The sequence below is a fragment of the Fundulus heteroclitus genome, chromosome 4, assembly GCF_011125445.2.
Source record: "Fundulus heteroclitus isolate FHET01 chromosome 4, MU-UCD_Fhet_4.1, whole genome shotgun sequence".
Lineage (NCBI taxonomy): Eukaryota > Metazoa > Chordata > Actinopteri > Cyprinodontiformes > Fundulidae > Fundulus > Fundulus heteroclitus.
The window spans coordinates 36,743,103-36,771,060 of NC_046364.1; the positions used below are offsets into that span (position 1 = coordinate 36,743,103).

The 27,958-nt window shown below is 39.6% G+C and overlaps 1 protein-coding gene across 5 annotated transcripts; it reads right to left on the reverse strand.

Moving 5' to 3' along the window:
• On the reverse strand, window positions 1-26,645 carry esrp2 (epithelial splicing regulatory protein 2). Of its 5 annotated transcripts, XM_036136502.1 has the most exons (17): window positions 26,513-26,632; window positions 26,176-26,328; window positions 25,551-25,679; window positions 16,506-16,619; window positions 15,903-16,017; window positions 15,638-15,733; window positions 15,327-15,381; window positions 14,732-14,842; window positions 13,664-13,796; window positions 13,310-13,352; window positions 11,050-11,351; window positions 8,528-8,761; window positions 8,172-8,370; window positions 5,401-5,605; window positions 5,114-5,312; window positions 4,050-4,150; window positions 1-1,425 (listed from the first exon to the last, which is right to left on the reverse strand). In XM_036136502.1, exons 2-16 carry the CDS (start codon window positions 26,305-26,307, stop codon window positions 4,064-4,066), a joined length of 2,154 nt encoding a protein of 717 aa, XP_035992395.1. In that variant the 5' UTR covers window positions 26,308-26,328; window positions 26,513-26,632; the 3' UTR covers window positions 1-1,425; window positions 4,050-4,063. The 5 variants fall into 5 exon arrangements, with proteins under 5 accessions (XP_035992395.1, XP_035992398.1, XP_035992399.1 ...); XM_036136505.1 differs by lacking the exon at window positions 26,176-26,328 and having other exon boundaries at window positions 26,513-26,645; XM_036136504.1 differs by lacking the exons at window positions 1-1,425; window positions 26,513-26,632 and adding an exon at window positions 4,771-4,799 and having other exon boundaries at window positions 4,101-4,150; window positions 26,176-26,506.
• Window positions 26,646-27,958: the final 1,313 nt, after the last annotated feature.

Here is a 27,958-nt window from a genome sequence, read left to right on the forward strand (position 1 = left end):
TATTTGTTGACATTTTTATTGTTTACATTCTATACACAGACCTAAATGCATGCATCCTGAAGTCAAAAAACAAACAAACATCTCATCTGCCACCAGAGGCCAACTCATGCCTCCTATGGGCCAGTATTGCACTCTGGGTAATGTAGTTTTGGTAAAGAGGAACAACTAAGACAGTCAGCAGGCGTCTCATGGGGAGAAAAAAAAGGAAAAATAAAGAGAAACAAAACATCCTGCAGCTTTATATGGCACTCTGGTGGTTCACAGGAATGAACTTATGATGCAGACTGGGTGCTGTAGTCTGGAAGCAAACAGCAGCTGCTGTGGGTCGATCATTACATAAAAAGATTGCTAGGAACAAAGCCTGTGTCATGCTACGTTTAACAACTAAATGTCAGCTTTTGTAAATAAGTTGCATCAATAAAACTATAATTAGTCCATCGCCAAACTGTTAAAGATGCACAGCGTAATGCCTCTGCGACGGGAGCAAACCAAAAAAATGATAAAAATCTGTAGTGCTTAGAAAATGCTCAAAGGGTAGAGACATGCTAGTTGTCAGAAAATAAATGCTTTTAAAACAAATAAACAGCCACAGGTTAATTCCTACACTGACACAGATGTTCTATATAGAGGTATAAACTAATAGTCCCTGAAGCTCAAAGTCGCTTTCTAGCTACATTTTAAATCATGACAGTTTTAGCATACTGATTACCTTTGTTGTTTCAGCAGGAGAAAGTAGTGGTTATGGCTTATGTCTTTTTGATAACTAAACTGCAGGAGGCTTAACAATAAGCTTCCACACGTTTTCTTTTGCATTGAGCTAACAAAAAAAAAAAAAAAAAAAAAAATGTTCAAAACACACAAAGGTCTAAATTCTGTAGGTGGTTAAAGAGTAGCATTTCAGAAATATACAGACGAACTGTGTATAAATGTATATACAGCCTCAAGCATTTCAGGACACAGGTCTGTACAGTTTCAAAGAGAACACATTAATCTGCCGGTTTGGCTTTGCAGAGCGGCTGCATGGTCCGGTCCAGGCTTCGCACCGTTTCCTCCCCACCAGCAGATGGAACGTTAATAAGTCATGCGCTTTTACACATTTATCTGCGGACGCCCCGGGTCCAGCAGCAGGCTCGGGAGTGTCAGGACCAGCGGGGAGGTGTGAGGTCGGAAATGCAGATTCGGAGAGGGAAGGGGTTCGGTAGAGGAGCTGGAGTTTGGAGCCATTTCTCATGGCGACGGTGGAGGAAGACAGAAGGCTGGTGGTCAGTTACAGAAAACCAAGTGGATCTGCTGGCCATAGAAAGGATGGTTTGAGCGCTCAGCTACGGCACGCCGGGCGATGTCTTCATTGGGGAAGGTGATCAAGGCCTCGCCGCTGCACTGACCACTAAAGTTATACAAGATAAGCACGGCATCTGCCTGGAGCTACAGAAAGGAGAGAATAAAACAAGACAGATGCACAGTGAGTTACTTCAGCATTGTGTAACTGCACAGAGACACCAGTAGAGGGAGCCCACGGTGAGCTGATGAGGAAATCATGTTCGATCAGCTCAACAAACCAGTCCGGTTACCAAAGCAGAAAAGTTTAAAGACCGGAGTAGAGGGTAAAGACAGAGGGACATGCTGTTCTCACACACCTGGAAGCAAAACGACCGCACACACACACAAAAAAAAAAAAAGCAAAAACAAAAAGCGTAAGTTTACATGCACTGATGTCGTCCAATAAAATTCAATTCACACACAGACACACACAAAACTAAATGATTTAAAACAACACACACATTGGGCAAGAGTCACCAAACAAAGCAGCAGTAAAGTCCGAGACGTTGTGGAGTAAAGGGAGAGGATCAGAGAAGCAATGTCAACATAAATATTCATCATCAGTGCTCCTAATTTAAGAAAAGCTGGTAAAATGTCTTGTTTGGGGTAACGTCTGGGGGCTAAAATATCTGTGGGTTTAGTTGAAAGAAACGCTGCAAGCTTCTGCAAACTGATCTGTGAACGTAAGAGTGATAAACCAACAGAGGGTACAATATATTTGCTCTAATCCCCTTTTCAAAGTTTTAGCAACTTATCAATTAAGGTTAAAAAAAAAATAAAAGTGGTTAAATCTACATTCCATACCAAAATAAAGTGATCAGAGCACAACGACCTGCAAACACCTGAACAAGTTCAATACTTTTTGGGAAACACCTGGGTCTAATAGTACAAAAAAAAAAAAAGGAACTGTTATTTTACATTTAGAAATGAGACAGGAACTAAGAAACTTTCAATTTAAAAGGCATTAAAACAAACACCTAAATATCTACAGGCGAGCCAATTATTTGAGTGAATGTATTTCTGCTTTAACATGGATGTGTGTCCAACAGGAGGTTAATATTAGCTAATTAAATGACCCCGATGAGATTTGATTATTGAAATTAATCATGCAAATCAGGCAAAGTAAAGATCTAAAGATGAAAACTGCTTTGTTAATGGGAAGAATAGCAAAGCTTCTAAACATTTAGAAAGCATGCAGATCTGCAAATCACCCCCTGCAGTAGCAACCAAACATTAGATATAAAACGTGCATTGCAAAAGTATTCATAACCGATTTTTCAACTTTCCCCTCATGTTGTTATGTCAGTCACAAACTATAATATATTTTATGTGAGATAAACACAAAGAAGCGAATAATTGTGACGTGGAAGGAAAATAACATCCTAGTCAAGAATCAAAAGTCTGAAAGGTTTGCAGAACGCTTGGATCAATGTAGAACCACCTTTCACTGGAATTACAAATGAAAGTCTGTCATCTTCCCACATCAAGAAATTTAAATATCTACTCATTTTTCTGCGCAAAATAGCTCAAGGTCAGTCAGATGGGTTGGAAGACATCTTTCAACATCGATTTTCAAGTCTTCCAGTATATTTTCAAAAAGATTAAAAGGTTTTCTGCTCTGACAAGCTTCCCCGTTTCTGCTCAAGAAAAACATCCCCTCAGCATGATGCTGCCTCCACCTTGTCTCAGGGTGATGGCACCCTAAGCATTTTGCATGTAGACCAAAACGTTACATTTCTTCCACATGTTTGTGGTTTCCCCTCCCTGGCTAGAAGGAAATCGGACTTCTTCATGGTTTCTTTTCGCCTATCATACATAAAGGCCAGATTTACTGCATGACCAATGGCTGAGCTGTTCTCCCACCTGAGTTTTTGATCTCAACAGCTCCTCCAAAGTTACAACCTCCGTGTCACTTCTGACTGATGCCCTCTTTGCCTGCCCGTCTGCTGTGTTAACTTGGTCTTAATTAAGTAACTCTGTTTTGGTTTTGTTCGACAACTTCAGAGAAAATGCATTTTAATTTTCTAAAATGGGAAAACTGGTAATAAGAAAAACAATCATTTATACTTTTCACGTTAGAGAACTCAAGGTTAGGTCTGAAATCCCATAGGGATAAAAAAAAAAAAAACATACAAATAAATAAGACATCATATGCCCATTCCTATGTCCTTTTGTATTTTTATTCTTATTTTTCTCTTTTTCTTTGATCCACTGTATATATGAAGATTCACTGCATATAACTGATGCACCTTTCCTAGTTTTGCACCTTCTCTTATGAGCCGATGTGGCAAGTGAATTTCTCCAATGTGAGATCAATAAAGCCTATCTTATCTTATAATCCAAGGTAGCGCTTCTAATCCAAATTATCCCTGATCAGTAACTGCATTTATATTGCAGCTAAACATTACTTCAAATTAATTTGTTTAAATTTGTTTTTAAACTCTTATGACCTTCAAAAGGCGAATAACTAGTTAAGCTATAATTTATTTAGAAGTACCGGAGTAAAAGAGGCAAGGGTACGCACTATTACTCATAAATGTATTATATTCATTCCACCTTACAAGCATAGGCTACTTTGTGTTAGCTTATGACATGAAATACATCGACGTTTGTGGCTGTAACGTGAAAAACACGAGAGATTTCCAGGTGTATGAAGACTTTTGCAACAGATGTGAGACCCTAGCGAAGGACGCGCCCCGTCTCCGCTCTGCCTCGCTGCTCCTTCTTACCTTGGGGCGAGTCCCTAAAGGCAGAGCCATTCTTTGGGCTGAATCAGACTCCTGGCCTGTTCGTTCATCTGAACCATGCCGCTGTACTCTTCAGGGGCGTACTACAGATACAGTACAACGATGAGCACACAGTCAGGCTGGGGAGGCCTCAACAATTGTGGTACACATAATACACATTTTTACACCCAAACAAAAAGATACATAGGTGTAAGAAGATGGGGAAAAAAAAAACAACACATTGAAACAGACATTCACCAAATATGACCACGTTTGAGTATAGAAAGTTTGAGAATCTCAACAAAAAGACAGTTTTCCTTCTGAGGACCTGTGTGTGTGAGAAATCATACTAGAGCCAGAAAACACACACATCAGCTACACTATCTACAAAAGAGAAGTCATTCATTAAACAATGAAAATCACCTCTCAAACACACACAAAGCATACCTACATTTCTCCAAATGCATCTTTAAAAAAAAAAAAAAAAATTTCACATCCACGACAGTGTGAAAGTACTATTTGCTCACTCTCCTGATAATGTTATACCAGCATTAAATGGAAGGAAGACCAGAAGCAGACCCAAGACATCTGCCCCCATAAAAAATAAAAAATAAAAAATTAAATTAAATTAAAAATAGCAGCACCAGAACCTGCCCTCTGCCACAAACCCACCACTTTCCTCCTCACATAGACTATGTGAAGCCACACCTGTCATGATTCATACCTGGGTCAGGAGAGTCCACCTAATTCAGGCTGGTAGCAACAAGTATTGCAGCAGAGAGGAGCAGGAGAGCACAGTGAACACATGTACCTTAATCAAACAGCACAGTAGTGGGGTTTTGAGAAACTCCACTGCATGATTTTGCAAAGTGGGTAAAAATTTCACTATTGGCAATAAAAAAAATGTATTCTCTAAAACTAGATACTGCAGTTCTTAAGAAATGCAAAGAAGTTGGAATAAAATAAAACTAAGCAGTAGTTTTTTTTTTCCTTCTTTAAGTCACAAATCTGCTCAATCCTGGACAAATCTCAAACCTGGTTTTCTGCTCTGTGCCGCGTCTTCTCACCTGATATCCCTGGAAGAAGCTGAGGATGTCTTTGACTCCGGTGTTGTATGGTAGACCCTGCATCCTGACCAGCGCACCGGGCTGAGGCAGCACGGAGGAGGCGGTGGCTGCAGCGGGGTGTGCCTGAGCCGCGACTGCAGCCGCCATGGCTCCTGGTGGAGCTGCGAAGTAGCCGACTGTGGAGGGAGAGACTGGGGGGCTGGAGGGAGAACAGAGGGGAGGTGTCAGATAAACGGGCGTCGTCCTTTTTAATTTGCTTCGGTGGTTACAGCAGGTGTGGTACCGACCTGGGGTAGTAGGCAGTGTAGTTCATATTCATGTTCATATAGAGATGTGGCTGAGGCGGATAGTAGGCCAGAGTGTGGGCAGGGCTGTGCATGCTGGTCTGAGGAGGTCTGGGAGCAGCCAGCAGGGGGGGCTGGTACAGGGCAGCCTCAGAGAGGATGGCAGGCGGGGTGGGGAAGGCCGCATACGCCGTGGGAGGCGACAGACCTACAGAAGGGAGGGGATGGACAGGACGTTTTAGTGCTGCGGCATGGAGAAGGCGCTAAATGTTCACGTCGTTTACACACAAAAGCTTATTTTGATGGTTATGGCTTAAAGCAAATGGAAAGTTTTAAATTTAGTTTCTCAGAGAACCAAAGCAAGGATATTTGACACAGAAACGTCATGTTATGGCCTAATCAGAGAAAAGACCGCTGACTTGACAGTCGTCCAGAGGACAGCTACTGACAGCCTCCACACGGCAGGCGCGTCACAAAAGGTTGTTGCCCAGTGTGCTCAATGCAAGCACAGGGATGGAAGGTTGAGTGGAAGGAAAAAGTGCAAACGCTGCTACACAAAGATGTATCCTGAACATGAGTTACCACCGTCATGTTCCTTGTGTGGAAAATACTCCCCAACCAGAGGCAACATCAGAAGCTCACCTTGGACACAGAAGGACCGGATTTTTGCTCGGTGGTCCAAAATCCACTTTAAAATTATTTTCGCAACTGGGATATAATGATTTTTCAAGAAACTAAACTTTGGGTTGTCTTTAGAATTAAACCCTATTCTTCAAATCTAACAACTAAAATGTAAGAAGGTGAAAAAGTAATCTATATTGTCAGAGGAAGATATTATGAACTGAATAACTAATAAATTGCACTATTCAATTATATTCTTATCACTTGAGATGCATCCGTTGTTGCCATCTTGTTTTTTTCAGCTGAACATTAATCCTACTCAGTTATTAGGGTGAGGTTTAGAAACTCAAGAGTATTTGTAAAAATAAATAAGACCAATTCACATCTTTTAAAATCTCTGCTGCCTGTCCATTTTAGAACAGGACTTTTACTGGTATTTAAAACTCTCAAAGTATCTCTGTGCCTTCTGGTGGTTCTTTGTTTTTCTTTCCTCGAGCAGAATGCTTGTTCAGCTCGCAGACAATCCTCTCTGCGTTGGGTTAGGCGTCATCCTTGGACCACACCCTTGTTTCTTCACCTCGCTGATTGTTTGAGATAAATGAAAAGAAAAGGATTCTGCTGCTGCCTTTCATCATTACTGCATCTTTTGTGCAAACTTACAAATCCTTTTGGAAAAGAGCTCTGAAACATGGGACGTCACCATGATCAACAACGACGATAAGCAGTGTTGAGGTTGGTTTTCTCATCTTTAACTCTTCAATCAGCTACCTCAGTCTTTGTCTTTGGCACTGATGACCAACTACTAGTTTAGGCACAATTATCTGAGCTGATAATCTCTGCAGAAGTCGACCGACTCTAACCCTGTTTAAAAATAAAGAGCAGTGAGGTTGATATTAATTCATATAGAAACGCTTCCAGTGGAGTCAACAATTACAAATAGGAAGCCTAACAAGGTAAGGCTTAAGGGTGGGCCTTAATCATAACTTTAATATTGTAAAAGATTTCTTATAAGAATTTGGGTTTATCTTAACAATAAATTCCTGTTTGGGATGTCTGAAAAAAAAAAGAAATCCACAATAACTGTCAGTTGTGTTACGTTTTCCATTTTCTCCACTCTTGGTTTCTTGAGAGCTCCAATAAATATTATAAAACGTATAATTAAAAGCAATTACTGAATGCATTGATAACATTTGTAGCTAGTGTCTTGATTAAACACATTTCAAATTTTGCTTTAATGCCTTTCTTTAATGTGTTACATTATTAAATTTGCTTTTTAAGTACAGTATTTGTGTTTATGGGGCTACAATTGACATGCAGTCACTGCCAAACAGTTTCCTTAAACAGACTGTTTAAGGCAACAGAAGTCAATATTGCCCATCCCTATTAAAGCTGATTCTGAAAACTTTGACACAGTTGAAATATAAAACTATGAGTAAATATCTAATAAAACCTTTTTTATTTTGCTTCAGGGACAGTTGTTCTGTATTATCTATAAATGAAATGAATGCTGGAACTTCATATCCAAGCAGGACTGTATTTACAACACCAACATTGTCCTTTAAGCTCTCATACTTACAATATAAACACAGAAATGAAGGTATGGATGTATTTACATAAAAACAGCCTCTACTGTGGGCGCGTCACCGACCTTGTCCGGGCTGAAGCGTTTCCCGTTAAATTAGAACAAAAATGTGCTTTAGAAAAACAAGTTCAGTTTTAACTAATAAGATGTAAAGATGGAAGCGCTAAACTTATTTTAAAATCAGTCAAAATGAGTCGTTAGAAATAGACACGCAAAACTAAAGTTGTCCTTTTGGTTTCCAATCTCACCCAGAAATGGCACATATCAGCCATAACAAAGCAAAAAGCACAATTAACAAGTAATGATCCAGAAAGAGGCAGACGCATGTTTCTACCAGCAGGATAGGCTGAAGTGATGCACTAATATTTGTCTGCAAAACACTATTAAAACAGTGAGACTTCCTGGAACAACTCCCAACACAATGATCATATCCACTCAGTCTCATTGTGCATCTAAATTAGAGAGCTGGACTCAGTGTAGGCCGACTCCTCATTCTAATTTGGATTAATAAAATATTCCAGTCCTCTAAACAGATGCTTTATGGTAAAACATGAAGTTGTGGGGAACTCACAGGGAAGTTTGCAGGGTGGAGGAGAGAGGCCGCTGCGGTTCAGCGTTCCTCCCATCAGAACTATGCTCATCTCCTCCGTGGAGCACTGGAAGACCTCCACGTAGCGGTCCTTCATCGTCTTCTTGTGGCACTTCTGGGCCACCAAGAAGGCCTTGTCAGGTGACTTCATTTGGATGAAGGCATCCCCAGAGGGTCGGCCCTGCAAAGGTGGAAACCATCAGAACAACCCAGAACACGGCGAGCACAAAACTGATTAACTCGGAAAGTTTGCCAAGTGCAAAGACTTGGTCAAATCACAGCTTTACAACGTTGAAGCTTCTCGGGTCTTATGGGGGGTGGGGTCACACCACTCTGACCTGCTGGTTAAGGACCATGTGGACTCCGTGAGGCTTGATGTCCACGGTATGCTCGCCCATGAACTCCAGGATGTCCTCGATGCCGGCGGTGTACGGGAGGCCGCGGAGGCGCACGCAGTCGCGGGTGCTGCTGGCCGCAGGCAGGAAGGGAGGCGTTGTGAGCACCGGCACAGGTACGATGGGTGAAGGGGGCAGCGTGGAGATCAGAGGTGTGGACATATAACGATTCAGAACCTGGAAAACAAGGGCATTCAACAAAAGAACCCTTCAGTAGAAGGAAATAAAACCATAATTGCACATTCAAACCAAACAAGCAGTTCAATACATGAGATTCAAAGTTTTTTTGCAGCTTTTTAGTGACAAAAGCTAAAACAAAACCAGCATTTTTTGGGATGTGTTGTCACTTCCCATGACATCAACAGTTTGAAAATTGGGGAAGCTGCTGGTTTCACATGAAGTACACCCCCACCCAGCTGATGCCATGGACAACGAGCATGTTTGAAAATAAAAACAGAAAACAATTGAAAGTTTCACTTCATCAAATTCTCAAAATTAGCATAGCTAAGGCCACTCGCTGCAGTTACACAACCAATTGCCATTATTAGAAACGAGGTTGGCTAAAATCAATTCTTTATTTTGAAGGACCACCAGATGCCACACATTTAACGGTCTCCTCAGAGTACCTTAAAAACATCAGCGAGAGACTTTGTTAGGTTAGCGATACCCTTTCATCCCACGCCGATGGCGACCTGAATCCTAAAGCTGCAGGAAGTTTATTATGACCCCTAAAGTATTTACATGCAACATAAAGCGAATGCCTGTGTGCTCATCAATACATCTCTTATATGCATGATCTTTTTCCACCCCCTTTTTATTTTGTGCTGATGTCTTGGTGGAGACATGCTTGTAAAAATGTTTTCTCATCTGTGAGCTTTTTATTGGATAAAAAGTAAAAAACTATTCTGCTGATTCAAAAATTCTGAACCGCTTTTTGAAAATTATCCACGATGAGTCAGCTATGACTAGTGATTAAGATATTACATTCAGAAAGCTACATGTTGGGGAACCTTAAATTGTAACAAAGTTTCTTTTTATCTACAATTATTGCCTCCCTCTCTTTCTTTCTTCAGTTTAAATAATGTGGTAAAACAATAACTGACTCCATTTCTTATTGTGATGTGGAGACATATCTCCTAAGGTCCGGTCCTCATTCTCAGGCCTGGTGAGGATGGGTGACGTCGTCCACCAGAGTGCTGACTCAGGAAAAAGACTCCAAACAGATGTAAGCAATGTGAAGGTCTATCGAGCAGATATATCGAATTCTGGGACGATGATGTTGAAAAGACCAACATCAAGTTGTCGTATGTAGAGGTAGCTCATTTCCATTGATTTAGCTGGAGACTTAATCGAATTAATGTTTATGTTAACAGAAGGCAGTTTCATTCAACGTGCATGATGCACAAATGCTTTAGCCGGCGTTGTGGCGAAATGGCCTTGTGTATTGATTCGCTGTAGCGGTGCGTGGGATCCGACTAAGTGGTGAACGGGATTTACGAATGTTTGATGAGTAGTTGGTGAGTCTGTGTTTCTACATGAGTCATTTAGGAACCCCTCCATGTCACAACCAGCGAAGTTCCTCTTCTTCCTCCGTTTAGACAAGATTTTTGACTACAGAACAGAAAATTATGTTTGTACGGCTTTTTCACATCTATTTACATGTGAGGGTGAGTCAATGGAGGGGTCAAGTATTCCCTCATGGGCACTCAATTCCACGTGGATGGGGATGTACAAAGGAAATGTGCTTAAATCCAAACTACAGAATGTTTTAGTCTAAAATCCACGAGCGTCTGTACGTGAGGCTCCAAATGCCTAGAAAACTTCTCATTCCGTCTAGTTTTTTTCTTTCTTTAAAACTCCTTCCCACTTAGCTTCAGGATCAATCCAAAAACTATAATTCTCTTACCAGGGCCATATTGTGGGGTAATTTTCTCTCCTGGTATTCTGATTAGCTTCTGTCTCCTGCTGGGAAAACATCAGCAGGGGGAGGAAAAAAAAAAAAAAAAAAAAAGCAGCTCTAGAATATCAGCTTGATTCCTGAAAAAGCTTCCTACTATAAAAACTGACAATTAGGCTACAAGTCCTTTTTTTAGTCTTATGGTATCATACCTTTAAAATTAACCTAATATTTTTAACAAGCATTTCTTATAAAATTTATTTTGTTTAGATGCAGTGGCACAGAATTATTTTTTATCTTATGTTTCTTCTATCTGTTTATTAGGACAAACTTTAGTGAGAAGTATAACCCTTGATCACATGATGCAATAGAGGCTGATTCTAGTAGCATCATTTCCGGCCACCTTTCTCCTCAAAAGCGGTTTTTCATCAAGTTTCAGCAAAATGCCCCACGTGTAAGACTTTTGAGACGGCTCTGGTTTACATGTAAATGTTGTTTTTCGTTGTAAACTGCAATGTTAAGTTTTTAGGTCACAAATGCCCACAAAAAACAAATAAAAACAACATACCTGTTGCACCTCAGCGGCGGTGCTCCGAAACAACTCTATATAGCGCTTTCCCAGGATCTGCTTGTGCTTCTTCAGAGCGTTCTGAGCGTATTCCTCGCAGGAGAAAAGCACGAAGGCGTCACCGGTGGGCCGTCCGTCGGGGTACTTGACAAAGAGCAGACCCTCCGCGCCGTCCGTGACGGGACTCTCAGGACCGAGGAAGGACAGCACTTCCTGCGTTGTTGCAGTGAACGGTAACCCGCGCATTCGTATAATCACCTGGTTCTCTTTAGACAGGAACTGGGCCACCTCATTGGATGTACCTAAGGTAACAGAGCAAAGTTAAAAATAAATACAACATCTGGGAAAAGTATAATACCCCAAGAACACATTCACATTTGTCCTTACAACCATAATTTTCAATGACATAGATGATTTTAAGTACCCTGTAGGTTTTTATGGCTAGATGTTTCCTTTGCCAGTATTTATTTTAAGATTTTATCTGATCTTTCTTTTTTGTTTTTAGCTTTCATCATTTCCATTATTTTACGGTGGATGTTTTTCCACTTATAAGTGAAAGACATTAACCGCATTTTAATTTTTTAAAGAATCCTCTCCCTCAACAATACGAGGCAGTCTGAATTACCATTGATTGTGGACGACCAATTAAACAACATGAAAAGTGAGCTCCTTGCTGCGTGGACCCTGGAGCTTTGGAAACTTCCTCGCTGCTAGGAAACTATTGTAAATCTGTCCTAATTCACTCAAATACACAGCTATTTACTTCACAGTGCATAAAAAAGGTAATTTTGTGCCAACGATGTTAGACAATATGTTTAAATGCTGTTATCGGCTTTGAGTAGGCTCTGAGCTCTAAAATAAATGTCACTGTCTGGTGCAACAGCAAACCAGAGCATGAGCTGTAAAGTGGTGTTTTGTTACAAGGAAACTGGGAGCTGCCGATAGAAACGTGCACCGACGCAGCTAGCTAAATTATTTCAGATCTCTCACACTGCTTTATTCACCGACCCTCATCAAAAATGTATTTGCATTTTGGTTCCAATTCATTTCCTCCATTTCAGATCATGCTCCTCTTGATCTTTGTTCTTTGCTAAATTTAAGGTTTTAAACAAGTCTTGCAAAAACAGCAACAATAAAAAAGGCAATCTAACCAATATCTACATAGTTTAAAAGTATTCACCAACATGAATAAGATTTTTACAAAAGTTTAATGTTGAGAATAAACTCTCAATGTGAAACTCACATTACCAGGCATACTGATGTTAAACAAGCTCGCTACAACACAGAGAGAAACTTAAATCTGCCACACACATTTAAACAAGTTCTGTTTTGCTCTGTAGCATCATGCAAGCTGCAAAATAGATCATGTAGTTATCAATCCGATTGAGGGAAATCATGAAGTAAAATGCATTTTAGTTTGTCCTTTACTTTATACAAATGGCTTGTATACACTGATCTGACATAATGTGATTACTTCCACTTAAAGCATTGAAGAAATCCTCCAAGTTATGACAACTATTTGTTTTTACTTAAAGCTTATTGTGAAATATTAAAGACCATGTGCTGTCCTTTAATGTTTACAGCTTTCACTTAGCCTGGAAAAAAAAAAAAAAAAAAAAAAAGTTGTCTGACTTATTTGCTTAAACTCCTGCGAGCTTTCGATCTGTATTGATCTTCACTCGTTCGTGTAAAGTCCAGGTCCTGGCTAGCAGCCACTGTAAGTCATCTGCTCAGGGTTGGTTGTGTTTTCTATCTCTGTCGTGTATTATTGCTGGCCGCTGTTCAATGGTCAAGAGGCCCCGGGTCCTGCTTTTGTCTTTTCACACCCCTTTTGTAACAGCAGAGAGTCTGTCCTTTCACCAGGCGCCCGCCCCCTCCGCCTCACGGGAGTCCAAAGAGAGGCCGAACTGAACAGGTGAGCCGATCAGAGCCCAGAATGACATTTCTCTGCAAATGGCCTCAGAGGAGTTGGTGATAGTGAACAGAGGGGGGGGGGCACTGCTAACAAAGTGCCTTTTATTTGACTGAGTTCGGCAGCCGGAGAATCACTGGGATGAAGCAAAAAAAACAGGTAATCGGAGAAAGGGCCACTATGCACTAAAGAGCCTCAGCTTTACACATAGGTGTGCAGATTGGGTTGGGGGGGGGGGGGGGTTACAGATAAAGTCCGTAAAACCTGAAAATAAATTCTTCTCATACTATCAAAACCTCTCTGACCCAATGAGATGAAAAGACAGAAAAGGAAAACGTAAAACCTCACCTCCAGCAATCTTGAGAAACTCCTCTCCTGTGGCTTTGTAGACCTGAATAAAAAAAAAAAAAAAACTATTACAAATCACAAAAAGACAATTGTCTTGGCTGCATTCAAACTGAAAGTGCCAAGTCATGTTGCTCCAATAAAACAGTAACAGTAGATCATCTGCTGGAGTACTATAAGTCCTTAGGGTCTTCGCTGACTTCTGTGTATTTATGGTTTACAGACTCAAAACAACTTGCCTCACATTGAAGACGCAGAATGAACGTTTTTGTTGAATATCAATCTATCAATCTACCACTTAAGGAGACTAGTATCTAAAAATGCAACACACGTTAGCACGGCAGTGCTGAAACTAACTTCGATGTATCGGCTGCCCATGTGATGTTTGTGGCGCTCCAGAGCCAGGTCCCTGTGCTCGGAGTTGATGAAACGAACCAATGCTTCCCCGTTCCTCCGGCCCTGAGCGTTCAGGCAGAGGGCCACGCCGCCCCTGAAACGCACAAGAACCAGATACCCCAATGAAAAAGAAACCAAATCTCTAAACAAATCTACAAGATGATTACAGCCTTTTGTTTTTCCCTTAATACATAGAGAGCCTTGGACTTGGAGAGCTGTACTTGGACCTCTTTTGTGTTAAGATGCATTTCACTTGTCATCGAGATGTCCAGATCCTCCAACTTTCACCACTTATTAACCAATAACGATTACCTTAGTAAAAGTGTGCTTATTTCAACAGTGGGAATCTGCACTTTGTTAAGTAGTTATTTGTTAGTGAAAAAAAAAAAAAAAAAAAAAGACACCACAGTAGGGCTGGACGATAATTCAACAACAATATATATCGATCGATAGACGTATACGATAATAGAAAGAAAAAGGGTTAATAAAAAGTTCAATAGAGTAACAGTTTTCCTTCCCTATACATTCTAGCCATGTAGGTTAATATTACAGTCATTACATCCTTCCAACCAATCACAAAAACAGACCCAGGAACGCTCCGACACCAAGCTCCGCCCCCTTCAAAGAGCATGTTTTCTTTTTACAAAACTTGTAGTTATGAATAAAAGGTTTGATTTTGAATTCTGTGTTTGTGTGTCCTGCATCTAAAAATAGATCATTAAGCATCAGCATAAAATGGCCAGGGCTGCACTTAAAATATATGTTTTGAATTTGTTGATAATTAATCGATAGACCAATAATATTTCTATTTTATCAATATGCTTTTTGTTCCCCTATATTGTCCAGCCCTACACCAAAAGATAGAATATTTAAAATATATGTGACCTCTAAGAATCAAGTCCTCTCCATGACCAACAACCTCAATGTCCCATTTTCACAACGATCAGGTTTTAATTTTAGTAACATGCGTATAAAATATTTATTCATTGTAACAGAGCTGCAAGTAGATGCCAGGGAAGTCAAACATACTTAGCGATATTGAGTCCCTTAAAGAAGCGAGCAATATCCTGGTCTGAGGACTGCCATGGAAGCCCCCTGGCTCTAATCACCATCTCGCTGTCCACCGGCTCCGTCTTACTGCTGCAGAAAAACACCATGCAAGAAAAGACATTTGAGAACGTTGGGCACCGGTGACCAAAAACAACTAAGAGCTGATATTCTAGGAGCTTTTGCACATGACTGAGATTTCTCCCCAGTCTTGTTCAGTTTAAACTAATTGCCCACAGACTGCAGAAACACGGGCCTCTGCCACTAAGTGCCGAACACAGCAACGCTCTTTTGGTTAAATGTCAGAGGGTTAAAGTGATAGGCTTTTGGCTGCCTGAGAAGATCAGGATCTACTGCTCAGCTACTGAATATCCAGCTAAGCACTTGATGGCAAAGTCGGACCGCTCTAATGACACACTTGTGTTTTCCTTGTAGCTGTAATTAATGCTCTCGGCCCAAGGTCTGAGATTTGAACACAGCGGAGGCCTGTTGGTCTTTCAGCAACACTGTTACCCAACAGGTGGGGCAACAGCACACTCAAATCATCCAAAATAATAAGAAAACAAGGTTTACATACCATGTACCAGAGTCAAACTTGTAGTTCACAGTTTCCACACAGGAGAATGTGTGATCTGAGGAGGCAAAATAGACTTTAAATGCATTTTTGGATTGAACAAGCTGAGCCATCTAAGGACCTACTTGGCTAAAAGGTCTAGATATCTATACAGCGACATATCTAACATCTTCTTTCTTTGGTTCAGTAATAAATTGCCTTGTTCCTTCCCTTATCAACCAACATTGGGACCAGCTATTAAAACTAACGTGGGGGATGGTAAAACCGAATGCAATGTAAAATTATTTTACAAACCAAGTGTGGCAGCCACTTACTGTATGGCTCAGCCAGGATGCAGAGGGTCAGCGTCACCATGCTGCTAACCTCCCTCGCACCTATCATCTGCTCTGAAACCGCAGGGAGACCAACATCTGTGCACACCGTTAAGGCCGTTAACTTTCAGCAGTTATTCAAATCCCATTCTTCAGCGTAAGGAGTTATGCTAGCATCTTTAAGCAAAGTAAGCATTTATAGGCTGTGTAATATTTTTGTCCTGTAAGGCAATTTATTTGGTTTTTTTTTATCCAAAAAAAAGGATACAGTCCAACATGGATGCGAGTGTGAGCTTCTGCGTAGAGTCGGCATTTGGGCAGCATTTGTGAAACTCTTTCCGCACGTCCACAAATGAAAAGAAGCACTCAGGTAGCACAAGATTCTGATCGGAAAGACACAAAAAAAATATTTGTTATAAAATAATCAAGGCATAAATCTTGGAGACAGCAGGGAATCAGGAGTTAGAACATGAAAACGCTCAAATCTTCATGTATTCTGAGCAACTCAGGAGCCCTAAAAATGGTGTCTTCATTAAGCACCAGCACATTTCTAGATCTAAATATTTTGCTCTCATATTTTAAGTAGTTTGTAACACAAACTGAAACTGAATTAGTGAAACGTTATGACATAGCAAGAGATCCATGACATTTAATGGCTTGTAAGAAGCAACTTAATTCCAATAGAACCACAAACTAGTTCCTAAATGTGATGGTTTTGTAACAAGTTTGAAACATTAAAACATAAAAACTGCCTTTCAAATGAACAAAGAGCCACCCAAAGATAAGATCTAATCAGAATCTTCTTTGGTTTTATTTGATGGACATCAGCCTGTTTATGACGGCATATCTTTATTCCAGGGAAACTATTTACCTTCTTGGAGGCTTCTGGGTGGAGAGCCTGTCGAATGACGTGAGGACCGTCCACTAAGAGTGTGTACGAACTTCTGCCGAGGTCTTTTACTTCTGATGACACCGACTGCTGAAACTGCATGGAAAAACACCGGGGGAATTTAATTTTTAGTATCTCTTCAGATGAGAAACCATTAACATGTTCCTACATAAAACACAACACTATTTAGCTAATAAAAACATTCAGATTCTAAAAATTAGGTAGCAGATCATATATCAAAGAGGGAATGTGGTGAACACTGTTATGCATTTGTGATTTTTTTGTTAAACCAAAAAGGTCTTTCTCTCGTCAGTAAAGAGGCATGTCTAACAGGTCTCAGTGTTTGCAGAGAGAAGGGAGGGAGCTGACTGAGGGAAGGAATGATCACACCACTAATCATTAGGATCACGGATTCTCTTTACACAACCTTCAGCCGCTGTCATGAGAGGGGGAAAAAAACAAAACCAACCCATACAAGTCTAACCGGCTCTGATGGCGACAGCGACCAGGCCTGAATACCAGCATATAATCATGTTTATTTATAACACAGAGCTGCGTCAGTCTGTTGTTAAGTCTGCTAGAGAGAGAAAGAGCTCAGATCTTCAATGGCCAAACGTTTTTACTTTACGTACAGTGCTTTGCAAAAGTTCTCACCCCCCTTGGCTTTTAACACGTTTTGCTACATTCCAACTTGTAACTTAAAGGTTTTTTTAAATGTTATTTTATGTGATTGATCTTCATAAAAAACTGTTAAAATTGGTTAAGTGATGTGAGAAAACAAAAACTGAAAAACTGGCATGTGCATATGTATTCACCCCCCCCCCCCCCCCATAGTGCATTTAGATCTGCTCGAATTTCAAAGTCCCAATATCAATCTAACTGATGATCTATGGTTCGACTTGAAGATTGCTGTTCATAAATGAAAAACCATCCAACTTAAAAGCTGGAGTAGTTTCGCTTAATGGGCAAAAATCCCAGTGACGAAATGTGGTGAGCTAATAAAGACTGATCCAAAGCCACTCTCAGCTGTAAATAACACAAAAAGGTGTCTCCTCACAGCACCGACTTAAACAGTTATGTACGCTGAAATTGTTTTTTGATTCGCAATAAAAAAAAAAAATTAAAATTGTTCAGCTAATGAAACTCCAACAAACCGGTTTTAATTACAGGTTGTGGGGCAACAAAACATAAAAAAAAAATGACAAGAGGGGGTGAATACTCTTGCAAGGCACTGTAGTTCTTGGGTTTACCAGGAATAATGACTCAAATACACTTGCCTGGGCATGAGTTGCAGTTTTTTTTTAAACCCTGCTCATATCAGTAAATTGTGCCAATAACCATTACATAGATTTGAGAGTCCAGTAAGTCTACATTATTTATACATAAAACAAATTTAAACTCATTACAACATCTTACTTATTCACATTGATGCAAAGATGACAACAAACCAGGAACAAAGACTGCTGAAACCTCTCTGGACGTCCATGATTTATGACCCAACAAGCTGCAGATCACCAACTGTGTGTGTCGGGAGCAGCTTCAGAGAGATTTGCCTCTACCTTTGCACAACCCTAATAGTCCCCCGTAAAGGTGCATTTCAAACATCTGGATGTGGGACCACCTTCAACTAAGTGACTTGTTCACGCGGCCCCTGGCAATCCAGGCTAGGTCTGTAGTCAGTGGGAGAGTATTACAGGTTCATGTTGGGGCATGCTTCATAACAGTCTGGTTTCTGACAGCTCCAAGTACCTACTAACAAGCACAAAACATGCTGCAGGGACAGACCGGCTGGACAGAAACTCTTAGATGGCAGAAAAGGTCAAAGTGCTTGTCTACTAACAGGGAGCCCTTTAAACATTAGACATGGTTGAAGGTATCGAGGTTATAAAAAGTTAGACTTTTCAAAAGCTCTTAAATTTTCTCCCATGCATGAAATGCCAGAGTATGTACCAGACTGTTTTCTACAGCTGTCTGAAGCAGAAAAAATTGCACTGCTCCCCCCTCCCCCACTTCTTGCTGCACTGTGCCGGTCAGATGGCTGAAAGAAGACTCCTTCACCGTTCCCTTGCGTAGATGAAATGACAAATTCAGCTTTTTTTTTTATATTTTTAGCCGCAACAACAAAAAACTGTCTTAAGACGAAGAGTGAAAAATATCACTCTTATTAAAAGGTAACACCGTTTAAAAAAATAGATTGGCCATGCTTCTGTTGAGCAGGCTCACTATTAGAGCATAAAAACTCAGTAGTTAGTCTGCTTGTATCCGATGTATTAACTTACCCTAGTCTTTATGAAACAAAACGGCATAAATATACTGCTCAAACACTAAAATAACATCTTAGATCTGAATGAATGAAATATTCTTATTAAATACTTTGTTCTTTACATAGTTGAATATGCTGACAATTAAATCACAAAAAAAAAAATCATCAATGGAGATCAAATGTATTAATGTCTTGCTAATTGCCTCTAGTTTCCACCTGCTGTCATTCCATTTGTACAACAGCAGGTGAGATTGATTGCCAATCAGTGTTGCTTCTTAAGTGGACAGTTTGATTTCAAAGAAGTGTGACTGACTTGGAGTTACATTGTGTTGTTTAAGTGTTCCCTTTTAAGCAATGTATATAATATTGCACACATTTGTACATAATTTAGCCATTTAAAACTAGGATGAACGTTAGCAGCTCTCTTAGCATTTTTGCTTTAGTCCATGCAACAAAATCTAAATACATATATGGATAACATTGTCACTGTTATAATGGATTTAAAAATGTCCAAGGATTATTAAGTTCCTATAGACATGTTACAGCAATGAAGACAATGTGTCACACAGTTGCTCCAAGACCAAACTATAACATGTTATATTCAGTTTTATTAAAAAACTAGTGGCCGAGACTGAATAAACAAAGTTTTAAAGTTGAAAAATTATACATAAGCATCAAGAGAGAAAACCTGTTTATATAGCCTTATATTTAGAGAGAGAACAATAAATTAAATTCAAAGACAAATTGTTTTAATCTAAATTCATATTTGACCTTTTAATTTCCTTATTCTGTGTTTACATTAAGTATTGTGCAAAGGGTGTCACAAGGGAGTTCATTTTTCTCCTAAATGACATAAAGCATCCATCTTATTTTCTGAGATTTTTACAGATCGTAAACCATGAGACTGAAGTTTCACAGCTGAACTAAGCGGCACATTTTAAAAGTTCCTCTAAACTTAACAATTTCTTATTTACAGTGATAACAGGAGTGAGGTTTGCTCATAGCTGAGCACACAGCTCCGCCTCAGACTATTACTAATGCCGGATTACTGAGAAAAGAGCAAATGTTCACGACAACGCAGAGGCACGCCCTTCACTTTTCTCTTCAACTTAAAAAAATCCCACACGCACACACAAACTAAATACACTTATCACAGTACAAATCCTTCACTGATAGCCAGTGCAAGTCAACCGTATAAACAGGCCACAGAATCAATTATTTATGGGATAACTCAGTCCACCGTTTCAGTTTTCTGACTGCATGTTGTTGATGGTACGTCACATGAGAAACATTCAATAAAGAAATCCAATGTTTTGTTCTCCAAAAATGCACTAGGAGTTGCACATTAAAGTGCATTTCCAAAGATTTGGGGGGGTGGGGTGGGAGTGGCCTTTGCACATGCTTCTATTAGTTTACTCGTCACTGAGGCTGGCCTGCCTGTATGCAGAGGTGAGGTAAGGTGGAGGTGGCTGAAACAAACTCAGATAAGAAAAGCAGGGAGTGTCGGCACGATCCGTGTGGGCAACTGTTTAAACACACGCTTGCACCATAGAAGAGCCACTGACACTGGGTTAAAAATCATTGCAGAACCCCCCCCCCCCCCCCACAACCAAAAACTTTAATCTTACTTATAATCATCTCACATATATAGATTTGTCAAATTGATCGGGTGTTGTCCAATCTACATAAAATATGAATATGTTGTGTATCGTTTTATGTCTGAAACCTTACATTATCTTGTACTCTATGATTCCATTTTGAAGCTGGTATTATTTTGGAGACAGACCTTTACATGTTCGGGTTACAACACAGAATGCCTTCCAACTGACAACTAAATCATGCCGTATTACCAGCAATAATAATAATAAAGCAATCGACATTTGTGGCTAAGATCTGAAACATCTGAATCTGAAAATGAGCTCTTAAAGCTGATGTTTCACAACAATGTTTGCAAAATCTAAGATAACGTGCAACCTACACGCTGCAACATGTTAACGTCTCAGACTAAAAACAGAGCATGTCAAGTCAGCAATGGTTCAAATGCAGCTAAACTCCCACTCTGTTTGTTGTAACGCCTTTTAGAGAAAAGACGTTGGTCAGAGTAGACAGCAAATGCAGAAATCAGTGTTGGAAATAACTGAAATAAATAAAGGACAAATAAACTATTTAAATTATTCAAAAGATATTGATCAAACACATTTGAGGAATACTTTGACTCATCACCTTGAGGAACTAAATGTGATTGGGGGGGGGGGGTAGAAACATGTATGGCCATCTCCTCTACAGGAGCTATAGTCCAAATGGAGTCAATTTAAGAAAAAAGTTCAAATTTGTAATTTGTTTCATTTGGAAACAGTCCCCTTCCCATGCAAAGTAAATCACTGTCTGCTGGTCACAGTAGGAAAATATGGCAATGAATGTGACGCAAAACTGGACACTAGTTTGTTTGGTTTGCAGATACCAAACTAAACACACAGAATGAGAAACACATTTCTAAATGTAATTGAAGCAAGGTTTTTACTTGTCATCAATGCATTTTATAAGCCTTTAAAACTGGATTTATCTGGAGAATATAAAAATGAAGTAAATCTATCTTTACAAACTACAGATTTAAAGACCAAACTTTTTCCTGGCTGATTTCTCAGAGATATCGCCTGCCAATTCGATATTTTAATGAAAATACTTTACGATATATATATAAAAAAATATATTTGTGTCCTTTGATGAAAGCAGTAGATAGGAATCCAACAGAAATTTAGGAATTATAACATTAATTCCATGTAAGCATCAAAACATATTTTATCTGTCTTTTATCTAATTTTCCTTGAAAAACAAAAGCATCTATCAACATGCTGTTGGTTTAAGCAGTTAAAGTGTGGACATGTTGGGAGTTTTCAGATGCATTTAATGACAATGAACAAAATATGTTTAGTATTTAACCTGTTGGACCTTAATCAGAGTGAATCAAGCAAAAAATTAACAGACTCTCTTGAATCTCTTAAATTATTGCAGCTCTACTTCAAATAGTTATAACCACAAGCCATTCACACAATATTAAAATACAACTGAAACACCAAATACCCAGGTGAAGAGCAGCCCTGATAATCAAACTACTCTTTACTACCTTAACAAATCTTTCACTGGATGTCCTTGGGTCTGTGAATGCTCAGGTCAACATTAAAAACCAAACCAAACAAAGAAAACTGCTTCTTACAATTAATCAGTATGTGAAAATCTGCAACCACATCAACAACATCTGCTCCAGACCTCTCTGCTGTAGTGGCATTTAACACTTTCAAAAAGAAAAAAAGAAAAAAAAAAGTCTTCCTTATATAAATAAACTAATCTCAGAATGACCAACAGTGAAGGAAAGTAGCTAGACACGCAAGGGTCTGAAAAGGACAAACTGAGTGCTTAGGTTAATATTTGAAGGTTCAGCACACAGTACCACCTAAAGTAGATAAAGCCTTACTCACTCTTTAATCGTGAGATCATTTCACCAAACTTTGATAAAAAGGCATTGTCTGCTATAGACTTCATCAGTAGTACAACTGAGGAAAATTGGATTTCCTGGAACTGGCCTGGTGGAGCATGCAACCCCTTTATCTTATAAAACTGCTAATGCTGGTAAGAGGTTCTTAAAAATCACTTACTGGTGGAGCAGGAATGGTGCGCTTAGTGCAAACAAGCAATCCTGACATTGTTTGGCAACATTTTCACTTATCTGAAGACACACCTCCTGACAGAGATGACCAAGGAAGCCAAAACAATTTCTCGCAAGAATAACTTCACACTGTGCTGCAGGAAAAGATTTATGTTTGTCTATGATGGTCGTCAGTCTGCAACACTATAGGAGGAATCAGGACTAGGGTTATGAGACACACCCTTCTTTTTTTTTTTTTTTTTTTTTTTTTTTTTTTTTTTTTTTAAAGGCAGAGTTTCTGAAGCAGCAAGTTGTTTTAAAGTTGAGCCTGACAATAAAAAAAAAAAATGCTGTCAGAACATAACCCCTTATTTTGGTCTCTCTTTAGTCACTCATTGTTATTGATACTATGGTAAAATGCCCCAAGTTATGAACATTACGCATAAGAAAGTAAATTATTTGGGTTCTGATTAAGGTTTATTTTGGTGTTGGACACTGCTTTTTTTAAAAAAAACGGATGACTGTGGTGATTGTTTTTAAATAGTTGTATGCAAGTTTAAGGTTAAAATGTGTTGAATACTCATTTACCCATTAAAATACACTTACATTTCAGTTCAATCGTAAGGCGCTTGCAACAACAGCAGTCCAAGTTAGGTATGTATATTTAATGAAAACTGCAAACAAACAAGCCAACAATAGCAATGTGCCCCCTGTTCCCATCCTGGAGCCTAAAACTGACGTGCAGTCCCAGGTAAACACGCTACCTTCCAGATGTCTGCAGCATGCATCAGGCAAGACCAGACCTGTGACTCCAACTTATCTCCTCACACCCCAGGCTCTGCCCATCCCAGCTCCTGAGCTTCAAACTGTCAGCACAGTTTAACTGTCATGGCCAATGACATCTCGCGCAGGTGGAGGACCATTTTTCTAAGAGGCCATGCAGGAAATCTGACACTCCTTACATTAGCTTACTGCTTAATACCCAAGTCAGGCTTGTTCTGTCACATCTTGCTCTGGGCAATATATGTCAGAGGATCGTTTTGGGTTTATTAACTTGTGGAGTTTCTCATGCTTTCATAGACCGGTTGAAAAGCTGCTGTGGTTTTCCGTTTAAAAACAGGCTTGGGCGGGTTACCGATATAAAAAGGTTTGGCCAGGTTTTAAATAATTACGACTTAAAAGCAGTAACGTTTTCTCATCGTGCCATTCCCTTTTATTGGGATGCAAGAAAAACTGCCATGGAGAGAGTCTCGCCAGCTGTATGGTGTTTGGATTAGAGCTGCGCTCCCGATCCCCCACGTGTTCCTGCACACTGGCAGTCAGCTGGCTGAAAGACGGCTACTGCATTTTTGCAAAGTACAACACAATTCAGCTGTTTGTAAATATTTCCAGTTTCAGACAGCGATAAAGAAAAAAAAAAATAAGAGTACCAACCAGCACTCTTGCCTGTTAAAAAAAAAAATATATATACACATTTTCCAAATGGCAAGCGCAGGTTCTAACACAGCCATCTGTAATGATCAGAGTATAATATTCTGCACACTAATTTTGGTTTGTTGTTTGTAGACTTTTACCTTCAAAAAGGTGCTTATTCTATGTTTCATGTATCAAAATTAAACAAATGGGATAGCTAACAATATGACAACTGTAACATAATTCAGCAGGAGTTATAGTTTTGTCTTTTAAATGAAAACAATTGGATCTTGTTCTACTTTTTTGCAGTAATACCATGATGTTTTTACTAAAGCTCATCTATCGTTCCATAAGAATCATTCGAGGCATGTCTGTGGCCACAATTTGGATTTAATCTCTTTATTGCTTTTTACCCAACTGGCTGCATTGTAATCTCATAAACTTTTTTTAATTGCCCTTAAAACGTAAAGCAAATACACCCAGAGGATCCTTCATTAACTTTTTTTCTTTTTCCCCATTTCGGTACGCAATAGAGCTGCAGCTGGGTTTTTTTTTTTTGCTCAATTTATCAAATAATTTATTTATAAACCCAAAACTTACTGATCGTCTACATGCTTAGCTGGTCTTAACAAGGCGTGCTTTAAAAAAATAATTGTAAGAGCTTTTTAATCTAAATTTCACACCTTAGCTTTACTATTTACTTTTATTTACCTGACATTATTCTTAGCACTTAAAATTCAGCCAACAAATGTTTCAAGCATCAATGGATCAATTCCATCTGGACTGTCTACTGTTTTTTAATCAACTCGCAGTCTGTTTGAAAGTGTGAGAGCGTCACTCTAGCAACCAAAGTCTATTTGTTAAATGTTGCTCAGAGAGCATCATCTAGCATATTTCAACAGAGACCAATGAGTCAAATAGGAACCGCAGCCACAATCAAAATAGGATTTGGTGGAAAGTCTTCAAAAATAATATAAAATTTGTTTCTACCAAAATATTTGACCATTTTGTGATTATCCATGTCCATAATTTGTGACAAAAACTGCTGTTTAGCAGACCCGGGTTTTGACATCAGATTAAGAGTAAGATTGTGATGAAGTTAACGTCCCAACATTTACCAAGAGACATTATTATCAGTTAGATGCCAAAGACATGGAAGAAAAATGGATGGACAGCCATTTTTTTTATAAGAGGTTATCACCAACTTTCACCTGCTTTCAAAGCAAGTTCACTTGTTTAGGTGAACTACCCGTTACTATCGTGCTTCAATGCGACGGCAAGCAAAACATTCAGCTGTTGCTTATAAGTGTGCCGTGTAACCTGGGATGAAAAGGGGAGACAAAAACCAATAGCCGTGTTTCCTTCCTTGCCTGGAATCCGTTTAAAAGCCTCGTTTTGTCACGACAAACTGCATTCCCTCTCAACAACTTTTAGCAATAAATAAAACCTTCCTCTCTCTTCGACCACAGCTTTCGGACTGCTTTGTAGTGGAGCTGACAGGTAGCTATCAAGCACTGAGAAAAAAAAGGCACTTCAGTTCACACAGCATGACTGGGTGTTTTTCCAGACCAGAAACATTTCCAAACGGGCCCATTTATCCGGCCTGTAAGCCAGTTGAAAACATAATAGGGGACAGTTGACTGGCAGCACACAGAAAGATGTGGGGGAGGGGCAAAAATGAAAATTAAAAGTGACCCGCCTGACTTACCTGTTGGAGAACCTTGTCCAGGGGCTCGGCATTAACGACATCCTCCAATGTCAGCCCAGTTTCTTCTTTACACTGGTCTGTCAGCTCCAAAGTGTCCGGCTTGACAAAACATTTATGAAGCTTCCCAACCTGTGAAAGGATTTTAGGGGTTTCATGGCATATAATAAAAACGTGAGACACAAAGCAACAACAAAACGCCAAACTTATGGCTAAAGCCCCTCACATCATACAGGAAATGAACTTTTTTTTTTCTTTTTTTAAAAAAGGGGGTCAAACAATTGACAACAGAAAAAGCCGTTAATTGTCAATTAAGTCGAGAAGCTTACATGCTAAACCAAAAAGGTGTGTTTTCTCCATTAGGTGAAATGCCACCTTTGACAAGTGGGAGAGAAATTTGGTCACCTGTGAAAAGGTGGGTAGCGTCAGCGTTATGAGAGCCCCCAGAGTGCACTGCAGGCGGTAACAGAAAGCACACCGTGTTGATTTAAAATGACAAACTCTTCAACTACAAGGTGGACACTGCGCCACAAACAATCTGAGCTACACACACACACACAAACACACAAGAAAACCATACAACTGACGAACGAGATGGCAGGAGGAGGGGGGGCAGAAAGGTCCGTACCTTTTTCTCATGTAGATCCACAATTTGCCACACCAAGAGAATTATTTCCCTCTCATCCGAACCCAGTTTACCCCCATTTGCACCAGCTGTTGCCCCAAAGAACACCACCAGAGTATCACTGTGCGAAGCCATCAGGGACCACAAGGGTAAAAACTACAATTAGAGCAAAGATTAAAATAAAAAAATAACACGAGGGTTCACCTTTTCCAAGTGATAAGGAGAGCGAACAAAAGGGCTGGAAAGTCAATTGAGGGATAAACGCAGAAAGAAAGAAAAGTGGGGGAGATTAGCCTACTCTCAGAGGAGCCACGGAGGAGTTTGCGGTCAGAGACTCTACCTGTTGCTGTACTTGAGGGTGTTCTATCCAGAGATACTGGTTTAACTGGTAAAGAAGGGTGGAAATCCGCGTTTCCTTCAAACAAACTCCATGACAAGCCCCGGAGGTTTTTTTTTTTTTTCTCTTTCCTCCACTCCTATTTTTTTTCCGAGTTACCTGTGTGGCTCTGCCCCTCAACCAAGAGACAGGCGTCGCCCATTGGCTGGGTTGCAAAGGTGAGGGCGGGACCTCGCGGTGAATACTGAAATACCATTGGCTTGCTTGGGTTCTGTTCAGGAAGTAGCCGTGAGCACAAAAGGCTCGTCCATGAAAGCCAGCCTGCTGCTGCTGATAGTCAACGCTGATAAAGAAGGCAAAGTGCAGGTAAATGAGGAACATACTCTAAACTGCACCATAAGGTCCCTTTTGAATGTTGTTAAAGTTTATGTGTAGGGAATTTGCATTAAACAAAAGCATACAAAATACCACCCTAAGTGAAACTTAATTTAAGAAGGAGTTGAGAACGAATATTTCAGTATTTAAACTCAACAAATTAAACTCATATAGCTTAAAGATTCAACACACACACACACACACACACACACACACACACACACACACACACACACACACACACACACACGGAGATATATTTTAAGGGACAAACATGAAAGCCTAGCAGTATATTTTGAATGTGTTAATTTTTGTGATTATTACAGCTAATGAAAACCTTTTTTATATATTTTTTTATTTACACCATGAATGCAATAAAACGTTTTTTTATATATATATATATATATATAAATTGATATTTGACCCAGTCAAAATTGTTTCCATTTACTGATCAGTATGTGCACTCAAAATGTTTTTTTTCGTCATCTTTTACATGATTTACTGCATCAGTGATGTGTGGCATGGAGGTGATATTTTTGAAAGGCCTTCAGCTAGTTCTCCTTGCGGGGTCATGTGTCCCTCGTCCGTCTGTTAACTTTGTCAAGCTGACAATATTCCATAGAAAATAAGTGCTTCAAATGTAATACAATTTTTATTGTATATAACTTTATCCTTTGGAATTCAATTACCAAAATAAATGCAGATTTCAATCATATTTAAATTTATCTTATATTTGTGTCTACCTGTCCAACAAATTAAAAATACAAGTAGAGGAATTTAATATTTTACCCTGTTTCTGTTTCAAATCCTATAAAAGATACAAATGAACCTTTTTGTTGCAATATCATGATCTAAAGGCCACCTAATCAGTAACTGGAGCACATCTATGGATATGGGGTGGGTAGGGGGCACTCTGACAAGCTCTGATTGGTAGATTGACTGTAATCCAGGCTCAGTAAGTAAAAAGCCTGTACAGAGATTGATTCAATCCATTTGCAATTCCAGCTCTAAAGCATAAACAAGGGCTGCATCCAAAAATATTCAAATTACAGCTCCTACCTCCTGTTCCGTGAC

Bases quoted from the DNA above. Each gene is read 5' to 3' on its own strand.
- esrp2 (XM_036136506.1), bottom strand. From the start codon at position 26,307: ATGGCTTCGCACAGTGATACTCTGGTGGTGTTCTTTGGGGCAACAGCT. The intron at 16,620-25,550 runs GTAAGTCAGGCG...TTTTCCATGCAG, and splicing joins TGGACAAGGTTCTCCAACAG to TTTCAGCAGTCGGTGTCATC. The intron at 5,606-8,171 runs GTGAGTTCCCCA...TCCCTTCTGTAG, and splicing joins TCCACCCTGCAAACTTCCCT to GTCTGTCGCCTCCCACGGCG.